Source organism: Cornus florida, unplaced genomic scaffold (genome assembly GCF_030987335.1).
Source record: "Cornus florida cultivar Cherokee Brave unplaced genomic scaffold, ASM3098733v1 CherokeeBrave_3.0.0_Hap2_Chr04, whole genome shotgun sequence".
Classification (NCBI taxonomy): Eukaryota; Viridiplantae; Streptophyta; class Magnoliopsida; order Cornales; family Cornaceae; genus Cornus; species Cornus florida.
The window spans coordinates 4,110,937-4,127,568 of NW_026775574.1; the positions used below are offsets into that span (position 1 = coordinate 4,110,937).

The window sequence follows — 16,632 nt, forward strand, 5'->3', positions numbered from 1 at the left end:
AACTGAAATCAGCCACAGCCAACTTGTAAGCCGCCTCTGGTTCCAAGTGGAAGGGGGCAAACCCTTCCAGAGGTTACTCTTTTGACATTTATAAGGCCGAACAAATCTTTAATTTGCTCATGGCTGACAAGCAACTGATTTTCACAACAGGCCACAAGATGCCAACGGCCTCCGAAATGGCCGGAAAGGAGTATTACAAATTTCATAATTCGTGGAAGCATTCAATCAACAATTGTGTAATCTTCCGCAATATTGTGCAAAAAGCAATCGAAAACGAAGGAACAAGATAGGAAGAATTCTTCCAAGGGCATCTACTATCGTGATCCTAACTATGAGGTGTATACCACTGAACTGAAGAGGAGTTTGAAATCAACGTAGCCGAGCTCAACATAAAGAAGGCTTACACTTGTGAGGCCTTGACAAAACCGAAATCAGCCACGGCCAACTTACAAGCCGCCTTTGGTTCCAAGTGGAAGGGGGCAGACCCTTCCAGAAGTTACTCTTTTGACATTTCTAAGGCCGAGCAAATCTTTGATTTGCTCATGGCTGACAAGCAACCGATTTTCACAGCAGGCCACAAGATGCCAACGGCCTCCGAAATGGCCAGAAAGCAGTATTGCAAATTTCACAATTCGTGGAAGCATTCCACTAACAATTGTGTAATCTTCCGCAATATTGTGCAAAAAACAATCGAAGATGGCAGGTTGATGTTTCCAAAAAAAAACGGAAGTCATGGGTGTGGATGGAGATCCATTCCCCAATGTTGTTCAACAAATGTTACTTCTCTTGCCTCAGAGCATCCAAGGAAAAAGATGGACTTGGCAGCGCTGAGAGCCAGTGAAAATCTGGAAGTTCCTGAAGCTGCAACATCCATGGAGAAAACAGTGGCCGAGTTGGAAAGGCAACTCCGTGAGGTTCAGATAGCCTTAATCCAGCAAGGTTGTTGTCCTAAGTGTAAAGTTCAGAAAGAAGGACGTCATAGGGACTTTCCAAAAGAGGAGCAGAAAGAAAGGTTTTCTAACAGTGACAGAGGACAGAAACGGAAGGTTCACTACCGGCGAACTCTCCAAAATGTGGAAAGCTCAGTCAATGTGACCATTCCAAAGAAGGAAAGTCGTGTTCATACAGAAAGAAGGTCAACGGTGAGGAAACCAGAATTCCTTCCAAGGGGTGTGAAAAGAAATAGGGTCTCTTATGAGACAAGGCTTCGTCCTAGCAGGAGTTATGAAAGCAACAATTGGCATGGTAGAACCTTTGAAGGTGACAAAGGTTTCAGACCAAAATTGGCCTCGGAAGTATGGGTCAAAAAGGGTAGTGAACATATTCGTCCAAGAACGGTTAAGCCACCTACTTTGCAAAATAATAGGTGGAAGAGGCTTGATCATCTCAAGTTCCTTATCCATGATGATTCCTATATGACTCGCACACAAAAGCAAAGGCAGCAAAGGAAGAGGGCAGATAAAAAGAAATCATGGGAGAAAGACTACAGTTGGTCTAACTCTCCAAAGAAGATAGCCAAACCATCAGACTTCTCGAAACTTCCAGCTAAAGGAGGAGTTAGAGATTTAGATGACTTGCTAGATCCTGATTTAGAAGTTGGAAACTCCTTGCTAGCAGACGTCCTTCCTATAAAAGATGAAACAAACATGGAAACTTCCAATAGTTCCAGCAGCAGCAAGAAGATCTATTTTGGGAGCCTTCCGGGTGAATTTACTTGCAACTGGCATTTAAGGCCTTTCCATTCTTTGGCCTTGGAATTACTTGGCCAGTTTGATGATTTTCAACTCAAATATTGGCCAAGACATTTAAATACAGAGGCTGATGATCTAACACAATTAGCCTCTCGAGTGAAAGTCCCACCGGGAGTAGAAGAGACCATGATCACAATCAAAAGAAGGACTCTTCCTTTTATAGAGTCATGGCATGAGATGGCACGCCATTTCCAAGCTGACGAGCCAGAAATAATCAAACCTGCCAAGAAGACATGGGGGATTTTCAATGTTGATATAGATGGATTAGACTTGGAAGATTGGAGAACACCAATTATCCAATTCTTGCAAGAGCTTAGTACCAATGTGGACAAGAGGGTTCAGCTTTTGGCGCTACATTACATTTTGATTGATGGAGGATCTCACAAGCATACTGTGAATGGGGTATACTCGAAAGAGTATCACCCTTCCATCTATGAAAATTAAAAATCCACAATCGTTCAACCAGCCATATAGAATGGCTGGTATCTTCCTTTACAAGTAAACCGGAAAGCTGGAAAGGAAGCGTAATGTCCATACTTCGGCCATTCCAAGAAGGAAAAGCTAAGTACTTGGAAAAGTACATTGGCTAAAGTTATGAAGCAGACTTAGCTGAATTTCCAAGATCAGCTGATTTCCTAAGTATAGAACATTTCATTGAGAAGAGACTATATTACATGGTCCAGTACTTCCTTTTCAATTTCTTTTTCTTCTTCTTCATGATGGCGGAATTCAAATCATATGCCTTATCATCAAATTATTCCACAAGGCATGGAATTTGGGGGGCATATGATTACACCATAAATATTTTTCAGTTGGAAAGGTTGTCGTAGCCAATTCCAATTGGAAAGGTGGTATGCAAAAGCGTAATCATGAAGTAACACGATGCTTCATCAAATGAAGCCATTTGGTACAAGATATGCAGTTGGAAAGACGTAGACTTTCCAAGTGGACATGTGGCAAACTTATAAAAAGCCATGTGTACCTTTAACCTAGTCATCAAGAATGACAACTTCCCCACTCCTATAATATCTCCTAGTTTGTAGGAGTCACTCCAAGAATAAGGCAACCATTTGCCTTATTTAAGTAAGGAGGTTGCTAAAAATCAGCAAAGTGGGTTGAAAACATGATGCATTTGCCAGAGAAAAATGAGGAAAACGTAGGACACGTGTCAGCCAAAGAAGTAAGCAATTACATGCAATTGGAAAAACATGAATTTCCAAGTGGACACGTGGCAGGCAGAGAAGGAGGCAGTTACATGCAGTTGGAAAGACATGACTTTCCAAGTGAACACGTGGCAAGCTTACTTACAAATTAGGGGCGGTTAGAAGATCGTGGCCCATTCCATTTGGCAGTTCCAGAACGTGACTAAAAGATTTTAATTGGAACTGAACCACCAAAACCACTCCTTCAAAACTGAAATTCATGGGACATCATGTTCTTACACGTGTCAACATTATGAGAAGAATAAGGAAGACATGGGACACGTGGCAAGATCCGGACCTTCCAGGTGGAAGTTCTCAACTGCTGCTACAACTACTGCTGGAACTGTCGACTTTCCATCTTGGCAGTTCCAGAACGTGGGAGAAGGTTTGCAATCATGCATTCAACCACCAAGACCACTATTTTCAGTTATAAATCATGAGGGAATATGGTTTTACACTTGGCAACATTTAGAGAAGGTTAGAAGATCATGGGACACATGGCAGTCCGAAGTCAGTCCACGTGGAAGCTGCTGAAGTTACCATATCAAGCTGCTGCATGCATGGAAAACTCTATAAATAGAGCACTTAGAGCTAGTTTGCAAACCCTGTTCAAATCACACAGCAAAACAGCACTTCAATTCCTTACATTCATGTATCTTTACATTCATGTAATGCAATTTCAATATATTTAATTCAAGTCTTCCACTTATTATTCCTACTTTCCAGCACTTTATTTTGAAGTCCTGCACTTTCAATACCGTTTTCCTTTCCACTAGCCATAGTTCAGTCCGAAAATCCTTTTTCAAGGCAAAAAGAACCCCTGAAGGTGGTAATTCCAGTCCTTCATTCAATCGCCTGATCCCTGCAATTTCCTACTGGATAGTTGTTCGGATACTTACTTTGAAACGATAGCAGTTCCTGGTACGCCCGACATCCACTCCTACTTTCCACTCAGCTGGAAAGTGGAACTAGCGCTTTTCCGCGAGCCGAACACTTTGGATTAACTATCTTTTAAATTTAAGTTCCATGTAATGAAAACAGATACCAAGTCTAGCTTAACTCCTAGTATGTTTTATTTCAATGTAGACCAATAGGGGCATGAAAACAAATATATACATATGTATGTGTGTCTGTGTGTGTGGAAGGAGAGCGAGAGGTAATGATTCAGTAATGCCATAGATGCTATTCTGTAACTCTTAATTACCATTCATTTCTAAAATATTTAAGCAATAACAAAGGGCAAAATTAACAATTACTAGAAGGAAGAGGACACAATATATCAAAAAAAAAAAAAAATGCTGAAGCCCTAAAACCAATTTGTCAATGTATTGTAGCTATAATCAAACAATAACACATCAGCAAATTCATCATTTTGAGCCTTAAAAAAGGAGTAAGATCATTTTAGGAACCATAAGCTCTTAATTGACATGTTTCTAAATATGTAACATGTTTTTAGAACTATTTCTTACTGAAATACAATAATGTGGGCTAATATTTATTTAGGTGGACTAATGTTAGTAATAATTTTTTTATTTTTTGGGTTGGACTAAATTTAGGTATAGTAAATTTTTTTTTTTTTTTTTTTGAGTGGGCTTAATCTGCCAGCGCTCAAAATGGCTTCCATTCATGATCGTCCGTACAATTTTGGCGACTTGCAAAACACTCTTAAGTCATCTGCAATCTCTCAAACACCTTTGAAGGCAACTCTGTGTCATAGCGTTCTATTCAGTACTTATTCAGTACTTTTTTGTGAATTGATTTTAATTATATATACGTATATTTGTTTTCTCACTCTCACATAATTGAAGTCTCTCACAAAAACTTCGCACCCTAAAATCTTGTTAGGGTTTCCTACAATTAAACACCGACGTGTTTGGGTAGAAACTAAGTAGGGGTTGTTTTATTAATAGATACTACATTTTCTATATATATAATTATATATACACACAATATCTATATTTGGCTATTTTCGTCGCATTCTATGGTAACACTATTGAAAGGGAGAGCTGGAAATTACGGTTTTGTTCGGGATCTATTTACAATGGTAAGTTGTTTGACATATTTGTATTTTTATATATAAAAGTGTCCATTTTCAAATACAAAATGGGTAGAAAAGAATAGGGTTCAGTTCAAATATTATGGATGGTCAAAGAATTTAGAGAGAGATGGGTTGGGAGAACGTGCAATTTATGCAAAGTGGGGTGCCTAATTAAGTTCCTAGAAACTTCCAATAAGATCGTTATTACATTTTATTATTATAATATAAATTGTTCATATGAGATGGGGTCTGTGCCAGAATATAGTTGTTTGAGATTTAGGGTGTGGGGACATATTACTCTTTGATTTATTTATATTCTTTTTTACTTTTCTTTTAATGGAAGACAATGGATCCGAAAAATTTGTTAGATGGAAAACAATAAGGCAGAATGTCGCTGAGTTCAATTATCGCAAGCTGACATGGATCCCGTTATTTCTAGATATGACACCTTAAAATAAAACACTACCTTAATTCTAAAAGATACTACTTATTTCTATATTTTTACATTTTTATTTTGCATGAATGTAGTTTGTTTTATTGTTGGAAGACACTTTTTCATGCTTGACTTCCCTGAGCAACTTGGAGTATTTATAGTCCACTCCCACCCCTATTTACACACTGATTTTCTCCTTTCTAGGTACACATTTTTCTAAAGAGATCTATCTAAATTTTACTTTATATTGTATTTAGAAAGATCTAAATTTTACTAGTTTTATGTAGTATGACAAATTATACTAATTCCAATTTTTTTTAGAATAGTGCATTAATTCTTAATAAAACTTTAAGATATTTTCAAAATGAACTCCAAACTCTTATTTCAAACTATCAAAATATCCTTCTTAAAATTTATAATTTCAAATAATTAAAATAGATACAGTTGTAAATTTACAGTTTAAACTTACAAATACGAATTAGATAGTTGATAATGATAATTTAAAAAATTTACCAGCACATTAATTTTAAAACAGCTAATTTGAAAGAACGCATTTGCAATAACATAAGACATTAAGTCATTCAATGATTAAAAAAAGAATTTTTAAAAAAAGTACTTAATCAAATCCTCACTCTTCTTGTGCATTGTTCTTCTTTTATTCCAATTGAGTGCTGGACTTATTACAACTAGAATACATATATATATTTTAAAGTCTATTACATCTTGAATTGAAGTGGACTATGTTTGTGAATTTTTATATTGGGGTGTCAGAATAGTATTCATCACAATACAAAATCAAAAACCTTGGAAATGAGGTCCCCGTCCACCACATTCTTAAAATATTTAAGGCATAACAAAGGAGCAAAATTAACAATTACTAGAAGGAAGAGAACACAATACATTCAAAATACACACAAAAAAGCCAAAGCCCTAAAACCAATATGTCATTGTATTGTAGCTATAATATACCAATAAAGCTTGGATGCAGCAGCAAATTCATCATTTTGAGCTTTTACACAGGAGTAAGATCATTTTAGGAACCATAAGCTCTTAATTGACATGTTTATATATATATACATATATTGTGGGTGCCACTTATCAAATGATGACATGGCATGTTAACAAGTCAACATAAACCTCAACTGGAACCTCGTGGCAAGTTGAAAAGTCAAAGAACCATCAACCTTCGAGGGCTTAATCCTCAAGCACCCAAAGTTCTGACATCTCACCAGGCCCATCAAACCTCAAGAGTTTAACCCTCGAGCACCCCAAGCCATGACATCACACCAGGTCCATCAAGCCTCAAGGGCTTAACCCTCGAACACCTCAAGCCCTAGCACCGCGCTAGGCCCACCAGACCTCGAAGGCCTGACCTTTAAGCACCTTAAGCCTTGACATCACCCCAGGCCCATCAAGCCTCGAGGGCTTAACATTCGAGCCCCTTAAGCCCTGGCATCGCGCCAGGTCACCAAGCCTCGAAGGCCTGACCCTCGAGCACCTTAAGCCCCGGCATCGCCCTAGGCCCATCAAATCTCGAGAGTCCAACCCTCGGGTAACACAAGCCCTGGTATCTCACTAGGCTCATCAAGCCTCGAAGGCCTAACCCTTGAGCACCTCAAGCCAGGCCCACCAAGCTTCGAGGGCTCAACCCTCGAACATCCTTAGCCCGGGCACCACCCCAGGCCATCGAGCCTCGAGAATTAACTTTCAAGCAACTCGAACCATTGACATTGCACCAGAGAGCTCGCCTGCAGGACTCCAAAAGTCCAGTCATAGTACGAAACGAAGGTAGGGTATTCACAGCTGTGAGGGACCTAAACTTGGGAAACTTAAAAGGATCTTGGACTAATGGATGAGAAGTAAAGAGAAGCCTTCGCTCCCAGCAAGGCCCGATCAACAAGATGATGGGATTATATACATTATGACAGCAAACCTTAAAATCACATTTAATGTTGTGTCAGGCTTAACCAACCGGCGGCCAAGCAAGCACAGAAAGCATGTAATGCCCCAAATAAGGGAGAAGCAACATAGTGCATGGCTTGATGAAAGGATTGGACCTCTCAAACTCCTAGGCCTATTAAGATTACCCATGTGATCATGCTTAGGAGGCAGACATGGGAGAAACTGTCCTGACCTATAAATAGCACTATCCCATGAAAGAATAACATACCACAAGGAGCTGTCATAAATACTGTATTAACTGCCCTACCACCATCTTAATCTTGAAGATTGGTCTTTTTCTTTTCCTTTACCGAGTATTTTCTCTAATTTCCTTCATATTTGAAATAAAAAAAAGAACCCCCCCTCCCCCCCCCCCCCCCCACACACACACACATATATATATATATATATATATATATATATATATATATATATTCAAGGCAAGAAGTGTTAGAAGTTAGATTAATAGATGCACAGAGTCTAAGGCTGGCACTCCAAGATTCACTGGGCTATTGAGGCATCTGTCATGTTTATAAATATATAACAGGTCAAAAACTATCATTTGAAACAAAATGTTGTTAATCAAGGCAAAATTGGAATGAATAATAACAACAAAGATAATTCTGGAAGAGGCTACAAAATGAAATTCAAAAAAGTTTAACATTTAATGCTCTGTTTGGTAGGAAGGCAGAAATTATTGAATGGAAAGGAGAAGAAGAGATGAATATGACATCCAATTGTGTCCTTCCCTCCTTTTGTTTGGTTGGATTGAAGAGAAAATGATGAGGTAAATACTTATTTTGTATGTGAAGGGAGAAGGGATGAAAGAGTGTTAATTATAAAGAAAGTTTTGTAATTTTAATTCTTTTATAATAGCCTTGGAGTCTTGAAGGGATAAAACTTTTATATTTAAAGGGATAAAAATTTGTAAAGGATGAATGATGACTCATTCATCCTGTTTTCTTCTCTTTTTTCCTCCTCTATCAAAAGAATGGAGTTTATTTTGTTCTTACCTTGCTTCATTTTTCAAAATTTGATAATAAAAAATAAGTAAATAAACTAAAGTTTATAGCCAAATCATGTACTTGAATTAATTGCTTTACATCAAGATATTTTCAAAATGAAAATGGCTTGGATTAAGCCCCAAGTACTTATTAGTGTAGTCACTTGATTGTAATAATTCTGTAATACCATAATTATAATATTCGAGACAAGAGAAGGCAACCAAAAGAAGACGTTTAGTTTTTATTCATGAACTGACGTACATCATCCATATATATTGAATTCTCCATAACAGTGAGCACATAGCTAGCAACAAAAGAAACAGCTAGAATATATATATATATATATATATATATATATATATATATATATATGATCAAGCCATTTTAGCATGCAGCAGCAAGTGCATCATATTTGATGTGACGTTCATTGGTTTGGACCGTTATCTCCAGAAGAGTGTCTGGTTGACAAAAAGAAATTCAAGAGAAATTCATATATTAATTACGAGCAATAAACATGATCTAGTCATTCGTTTAGGCTAAACAAAAATCATTCATCATTTAAAAGATATTCTTTTAAGAAGTTGTTAACCCTAGAGTAATATATTAGATACAGGCCTGCTAAGTAGGGGACTTGGAAGAAGAGGCCATGGCGAGATCAAGACGAGTGTTAGACCTTGGCAAAATTAAAAAAAATTGGGTGATTGATTTATGTTGCCGCCATAAATAATTTGAGAAATTGTTGTGCTTGGTAGTGTAACTACTTGTGTGTGAATGAGAAGATATGACAATGCTCTTGGGTTGAGAAATACGTTAATGCTCTTGGATTTTTGAAGGATAATTTGGTACTTAAAAATAAGAGTTTGATGGGTAATTTGGATATCAATAATGATTTTCGTTGGATGTGTAATTATTTTGCTTAATTCAAATGTAGACACTACATTTTTTACCCCCTTTCAACCTATCAACCTCCCAAATCTCGAGAAGAAACTACATTTCCATCTCCCAAGACCATTTCCCTGATAGGACCTAACTACGGTAGAAAACTAAGAACAGACAATCAGCCTGTCCGATTGGACATTGGACTTCGCCATTGCACTCATGACATCACGTAATGTCACGAAACACTTCAATCGGCCACATCACATACTTCTTGACGCCCGATCACCATTTCCTAGAAAAAGGCAAAACTGACATTTTGCACTACAGCCCCATGATCTAATTGTCAAATCGACAAACGGACTTCACCATTAAGTTCAAAGGACCCAAAAACCCTAAGGTACACTTCTCCTTAAAGTCCTTACGATTCGCCCTCACACACTTTGACCAAAACTCTCGGCAGGGCCCGAGTGGTCAACCCCGAGTTTAACTTTTCACGTCAATGGTCAAACTCACCCACGGACTTCACCATTGTACTCATAAGGTCCAAAAACCTAGAAGAACACTGTAATATTGCCTACCTTCCAGCCCGGCCCCCACCTTTGACCAAGTCTCTATGGTAGGGACCAACCAATCAATCCCAAGGTTTTACTTTTTGAAGAAAATGTCAAATGGACAAATGAACATCACCATTGGATTCAGAGGGTCCAAAAACCCTAGAAACTATTATAATATTGACCATATTCCAATCCCAGACCAATTTGACCTAGTCTCCACTGTCAGGGGCAAAACCGGTAAAACTGCACTACGCAGGGACTTTCCGCAATTACAAATGGATAAGATATGCCACTTCAGCAGTGTGAGGTCATCATAAAGTAAAAAATTCCAAGAAAATGCCTCAAAATTCTAAAATGGCATGAAAAGTAATTTCTAAAAAAGCAGGGGTAAATCTTCTTATTATCAGATGTGATGTAGTTTAATCCATAATTAATCTCCTATTTGCTAACATAAATTGTTATTCTCAACCGTTGGCTACAAATTGCAGTTCAACAGTAGTATCTTTTCAAATTTCTTGAATCAGCAGACTTTTTATATTTAGGGAGAATTGCAAAAAACTCCCCACGACTTTTAATCAGTTGCGAAAAATTTCTCTTATGAATATTTTTGACAAAAAAAATCTAAACTATTCCAATGGAGTGTTTTTAACTGATATTCGTTTAAGTGATCTTTTGAGGCAATTTTTTGAACGAAATTACCCCTTAACAGTAAAGACCTTTGTTTTGTCATTTACTTCTTTCACCAACGTCTTTTCCCCATTGCATTTCTCGAAATCTGCCAATCTGTTGATGAGAGCCTCCAAGGCTCCGGCGGCGACCGCCTTGTGACGGTTCGACTTCACCAAGCACAAACCTAAGGTTAGATTGGTTTAACGGCAATTGCAGCTAACCTGACCTTTGATCACTACAATTCTCACTCTCCCTTTGTTTTTTTTGGACAGAAACAATAATATAATTACATGCCTTGTTTTTATATATATTATTTTTAGTACTACTGTAACTATGCGTTGAAGTGCATGTTCTTGTTTTCCTGAAAATTCTTGGTGCTTCAAGTTGCAGCCATGGTGGCAAGGCCCCATCATATTCAATATGTATGTGCATTCTATGAATTTTGTATAATTTTGGACAATTCCATTTCTCTAAGTTCTTTAAGATGGTACTAAACTTTCAAAAACATTGATTAATTTTAGATGTCTGTTGGATTAAACGTCAAGAAAATGTAAAAATAGAGTAGTATTTGGTGATTCAAGAGTTGCACGCTTGCCGGAGAAAAATGAATTAATAACTTGGTGGTTGGATTGAAGGAGTTTGGTTTTAAATTTAAGTAATGATAAATGATAAATGAGTTCATAGTAAGTGGGTTAATATCTTGAATGAGAAGGCTTGCTTGATGGAGAGAGAAAAAAATAATAATAATAAATTATCTAAGAATATTATGTTAACGTGGATGACGTGGCGAGAGAACTATATGTCTTTGTTTTTAAGGGGTAGTTGAGGGGGATTTTTGTCAAAAATATTCATAAGGGGGTTTTCGCAACGGACTAATAGTCGAGGAGCATTTTTGCAATTCGCCCAAAAAAAAAAAAAAAAAATTCCTTTCTGGAAGAACAAACTAATTGAATTTTAAACTACTAAAGACAATAATTGAAAAGTAAATAGAAAATTAAATGCATACTTTTCATAGATTTATGTCGCGCTAATAATTATTCCCCCATGTGAAGCCTACCCACACAAGTTTTTATAGCTTTGTTTTAGGTAGCCTAATAATGTTGTCTATTAATGGCAAGAACATGATATAAAAGATTAAAATAAAAAAATATCCAAAACCTGAAATTGTTTTTTTTTTTTTTCCGAAAAGCAAAACCTGAAATTGTTGATTCTCTTTAATTCGTTTAAGAGTTAGGGTTAGGGAAAAAAAAATCATCACGGTCTTTCAATATTTTCCGAGTACTTTGGATTTCATACAAAAATTGTGTAAAACTTTACTTTTGAGTTTAAATTTGAAAGCAGACTCCCTTCGTATTTAAAAGTAAGATTATCGCTTTTAGTTGGGATTCAGTGTTTTCCTTTGGATAATGACTCTGCAGTGGGATTTGCCCATGGGGGAGACTTTTCAATCAGCACTCGGGAAAGCATTGAAAAATGGGGTTGTTAGATGTTTTGAATTAGCATACAGGATCTTAAAATTTGATTCCTAGTGCTTCTGATTCATTTCGACATTATTTCCCACCAATTATCCTTTTCTACTATCATTGCAGATTTGTTTTTGACTTTTGTTAATTTCCTAAATTTTATATCGGATTTTACTGTATAGTTTTTTTTTTTTTTTTTTTTTTAAATAATGGGCTCAACTAAAGACGGAATTTTAGTAATCAAACATTACAATACGTTGAGATTTCTGTAGAAGATTCTTAAAGAGCACTATAAACAAACATATTTAAATCTCTTTTTCTATCAAGAAAACATAGATGCTAATAAATATGATTAAATTTCATAAACATAGTGAAAACCCATATAATAAAAAAAATTATTTTGCTAATTGAACAACAAAATTGACAAGTCCAATCCCAATCTATGAAATTTCGATAATCACATTGCAATCCAATATTTAAAAAACCAAGTGCAAGGGATACAAAAACTAATTTTTAATATTTATATTAAAAATTCAAAAAAAAAAAAAAAAATTTGCTTCCAAAATGAAAAGGTGAAAAAGCAAGAAAGATGGAGAAATGATAGGCAGGAGTGAAAGTTAACCAAAATAAATAAATAAATAAATAATAAAAAAAACCAAAGTAGGCATAGACGCATAGTAGTAGATCACAATATGAAAGACAAAAGTAACAGAAATAAGAAGAGTGAAACAAACTAATAGCTAATAAAATAGTCCTACATGAACATATCTTTTATACAATAATTGTCGTTATGCTAACACTGGAAAGAAACTATTTTGGGACTCGATAGATAAATTGATACACTGTATATCATGAAAGCATATTCTTAAGGACCTAGACGGGTGGGTGAATAAGTTTTCTTCCTCAACTTTTGTTACCGATTAAATTACCAATTGATTAACTATTCTCTCCATCCCAAAATAATTGGGTACCTTGGCAAAGTACCCAATTATTTTGGTACATAGAGAATATTAAACTCACAGCGATCGACATCTTGCCCGAAAAACAATAACCAAGATGTTAGCAAGAAGAATAACTGTCCCAAATCCAATCCCAACAGCCACACCAATGATAGTGTCATTCTCTCTGTTGGAGTTATTTCGTGGTTCATCAGGAAGTGGATCCCTAGTTGGACACGGAGAAGCATATTCACCACATAGACCCAAGTTCCCCTCGTAGCTCGAGTTTGGAAAAGTTGAAAACTGACCTCCCGTTGGGATTACCCCGTGGAGTTGATTGTATGCAATGCTGAACTTGGACAGAAAGCTGAGACTTTCCAAGGAAGGAGGAATAGTTCCAGAGAGATTATTATGGGACAAGTCCAGTGACTCTAGGCTTGTCATACCTGACAAATTACTAGGGATGGTTCCTGATAAATTATTGCATTTCAGATCCAAGACATGCACCTTTTTTAGATTCCCGAACTCCGGCCAGATTGGTCCGGTAAGAAAGTTGTTACTGAGGTCCAATGTGGGTGGAAAGCGGTCGACCTGATTGTATTGCAAACTTCTAGCACTTAGATTCCGTCTCATGAAAAAGGGGAAATCTTGTGAAGGCTCTTCCAACGAGATATTCCGGAAGATGAGGCTCTGTAATCCAGTTAGGCTTTTTGGAATTTCCCCAGTAAAAGAGTTGTTTGATAAGTCCAAGTAAAAGAGGAACTGAAAATCACCTAACCAAACTGGAATAGTTGCTCTCAAGTGGTTCCATGACAAATCCAACAATTGCAAGTTTTTGCTACCACTCAACCACTTTGGAACTAAACCCGTGAGTCCACAGTTGGCAATAATGAGAGCTTTCAGTTTTATAAACTGCAGACCAGGATCAGCGGGCAATTCTTCACCATGGAAATTCATGGTTAGAATCAAAGTAGTTAGGTTCGAACAATGCTGTAGAATTTGAAGGGCAGCTGATAGGTTATGAATTTCGGAAGTGGAATTAGAGATGGAAAGGTATGTGAGACTCGGGAAATTCTTGAAGCTTTCTGGTATTTGGCCAGTGAAGTAATTTTGTGCAAGATTTAAAGTTTGCAATTGTGGACACAACGAAAGATTACCAGGAATAGGCCCCGAGAACTGATTATTAGCTATATTAAGAGACACCAGATTAGTCATAGCCGAACAGTTGAGATCAAATGAACCCTCCAAAGAATTGTTTCTCAAACTAAGAGACTCCAGGGTCTGTGAATTTGCCAATGAAAAGGGTATGTGACCAGAGAAATTATTTGATTGAGCTGAGAAAAACTGTAACTTCAGAAATCTATGAAAAAAATCTGGTATAAGTCCTGAAAACCCATTTGATGATATATCCAAGCCTATAAGGTGAGAAAGGTTACCAATACCCGTGCTCAGCTCCCCGGAAAGCATGTTATCCTGAATACTCAATCGCGCCAAATTTGGTAGCCGAAATACATCTTCTGGTATACCACCAGTGAGATAATTTGAACCGACGAAGAGATGCTCTAATGAACTACAATTGCCAAATCCTGCTGGAAAATGACCTTGGAAATAATTCATAGCAACATAGATACCCCGAATTCGGGGTGAGTTGTCACAGATACCCACAGGAACCGAACCACTGAAAGAATTATCCGACATGTCAAGATGTTGGATTGAAGGCAGGCTTATATTCGTCGGAATCTGGCTGGAAAATTCATTGTTGTTCAAGTCTAGCACCTCTAAGTTTGGCAAATGTAAGAGCAACACGGGAAGCGAGCCTCGGAGGAAATTGTGAGAGAGATTGAGGGTTTTGAGCTGGTCTAAATGGCCTAATGATTCGGAGAGCTCACCCGCTAATCTCTGCTTTCCAAGATCCAACTTCACTACCCTACCGGAGTCCACAGGATCATCATTCAATCGGAGAGATGACGAGGAATTGCAAGTGATGCCTACCCAATTACAGCAATTGGGGGCTGATGAATTGATGTCCCACCCAACAATTTCTGACTCCAGACCTTTCAAGAAACCCTGTAATGCCTTGAGATCATTTGAATTGCATGTCAGGTTCTGAGAATTCATAACCTCAGCTGGTAAAGAAAACCCTAAAACAATAAAGATAACCCAGTAGTACTCTAAAACAACCATTTCAGCAACACAACAAAAACAACAGTACCATACACCCTAGACAGAGAGAAGAAGGGGGGTGTTGATAAAGTCAGGGTAGGGTACAAGGAAACCCTGAGGAAAGGAAATAGAAAAAAAGAAATGAGGGAAACAAAGATAAAATAATAGAAGGAAAAGGGATAGTGAAAGACAGACGTGAAAATGTAGAGAGAGATGCACAGAGCGAGACATTGGGCTGGCATCAAAATGTCGTCTAAATGGGGTTGCTCCCCTTTTTCTTCAAGTTGAAAATTTGAAAGGGAGACAGATTCAATCACCGTAGGTGTATTCAACGCAGTAGATTTTTTTCTTCATCCAATTTTTGTCACGTCACCTCTTACTTAACCCAAGTTTAAGCTTGGTTTTGTTTCACCCATCCATGGTTAAACTCAAATATTAAAAACTTTGACCCAAATTATTTTGATACCAATTTCAAACCTGGTCAAACCTTCTGCCCTAACTCAAAATCCCTGTAACCCAAATTCAAACCTTCAGCCCTAATTCAAAATCCCTGTAACCCATAATTCAGCCACTGTCCTTAACCTTTCGCCTTCCCCAAAATTCCTTAACCTTTCGCCTCATTTCCTTGCATGGTCACTGCTCATCTTCACCAAAATTCCTTTGCCGTTCGCCTTGTTTCCTTGCATGGTCGATCAAATCCGAGAATTTTAAAAAAACTCTTTGCCAAATACTGTTTAATTTCCCGTTATCGCCTCAGATTGACTGAGACAGTCGTTTCGTTTCCTTGGTCACTGTTTATCTTCCCCAAAATTCCTTAACCTTTCATCTCGTTTCGTTGCATGGTCGATCAAACCCGATAATTTTAAAAAAGCCCTTTGCCAAATACTGTTCAACTTCCCCCAAAAATTCTTCTACTGTTTCAAATTGAAAATTCTAGGGTTTGATCCTTTCTCTTCACCGTCGAGAAGCTGTGTTGCTCTTTTTCCTATTCGCCTCTCCAATGTTGAGAAAAACTCGTAGTGGTCATAATTCTTCAAATAAAGGTAAACACATCCAACCACTAATTCTCGTCAACTTACTGAAGATAATGATGTCGTCATTCGATTCACGAGGATAAATACTTACATTTAGATAAATTCTTACACATGCTCCCCCAAGTGTTTGTTCTCTGCCTGTGTTGAACGCTCACTTCCTATTTGGAAAATAGATGTTTGTATTTAGGTTTTATTTAGTATAGTATTATTTAGTGTAATTGTGACGTTTCCAAAATTTTGCCATTTTTCATCTTTTCGGAAATTTTGTCGCAGCAAGGGCCGTACCGGACAGTGTAGAGTGTGTTGAGTCTGAGAGTTGTTTGGGCATTTCATTGAGTTCAGGACTTTTTGAAATGTAAGGGTGGCCATTTTCGTATTTTTTCATTTTTCGGGCCGGACGGTCCCGTGTAGGACCCGTTACTGGAATTGTCGTGCACGAGGATTTTAATTGGGTCTATTTGCATCATATCTATTTTATTTATTATGTTTCAAGTGATTGTGAATTATTTGGTGTAAAAAGAAAATAAAAATAAAGGGAAAAGAAATTGTTTTGGTGGTGGGAC

General features: G+C 37.3%; 1 protein-coding gene across 1 annotated transcript; it reads right to left on the minus strand.

The window, feature by feature from the left end:
* Nucleotides 1-11,650: 11,650 nt before the first annotated feature.
* LOC132302544 (phytosulfokine receptor 1-like) lies at nucleotides 11,651-16,216 on the minus strand. Its single transcript, XM_059799434.1, has one exon. The coding sequence runs from the start codon at nucleotides 15,054-15,056 to the stop codon at nucleotides 12,951-12,953; it is 2,106 nt and encodes a 701-aa protein (XP_059655417.1). The 5' UTR covers nucleotides 15,057-16,216; the 3' UTR covers nucleotides 11,651-12,950.
* Between the last annotated feature and the right edge of the window lie 416 nt (nucleotides 16,217-16,632).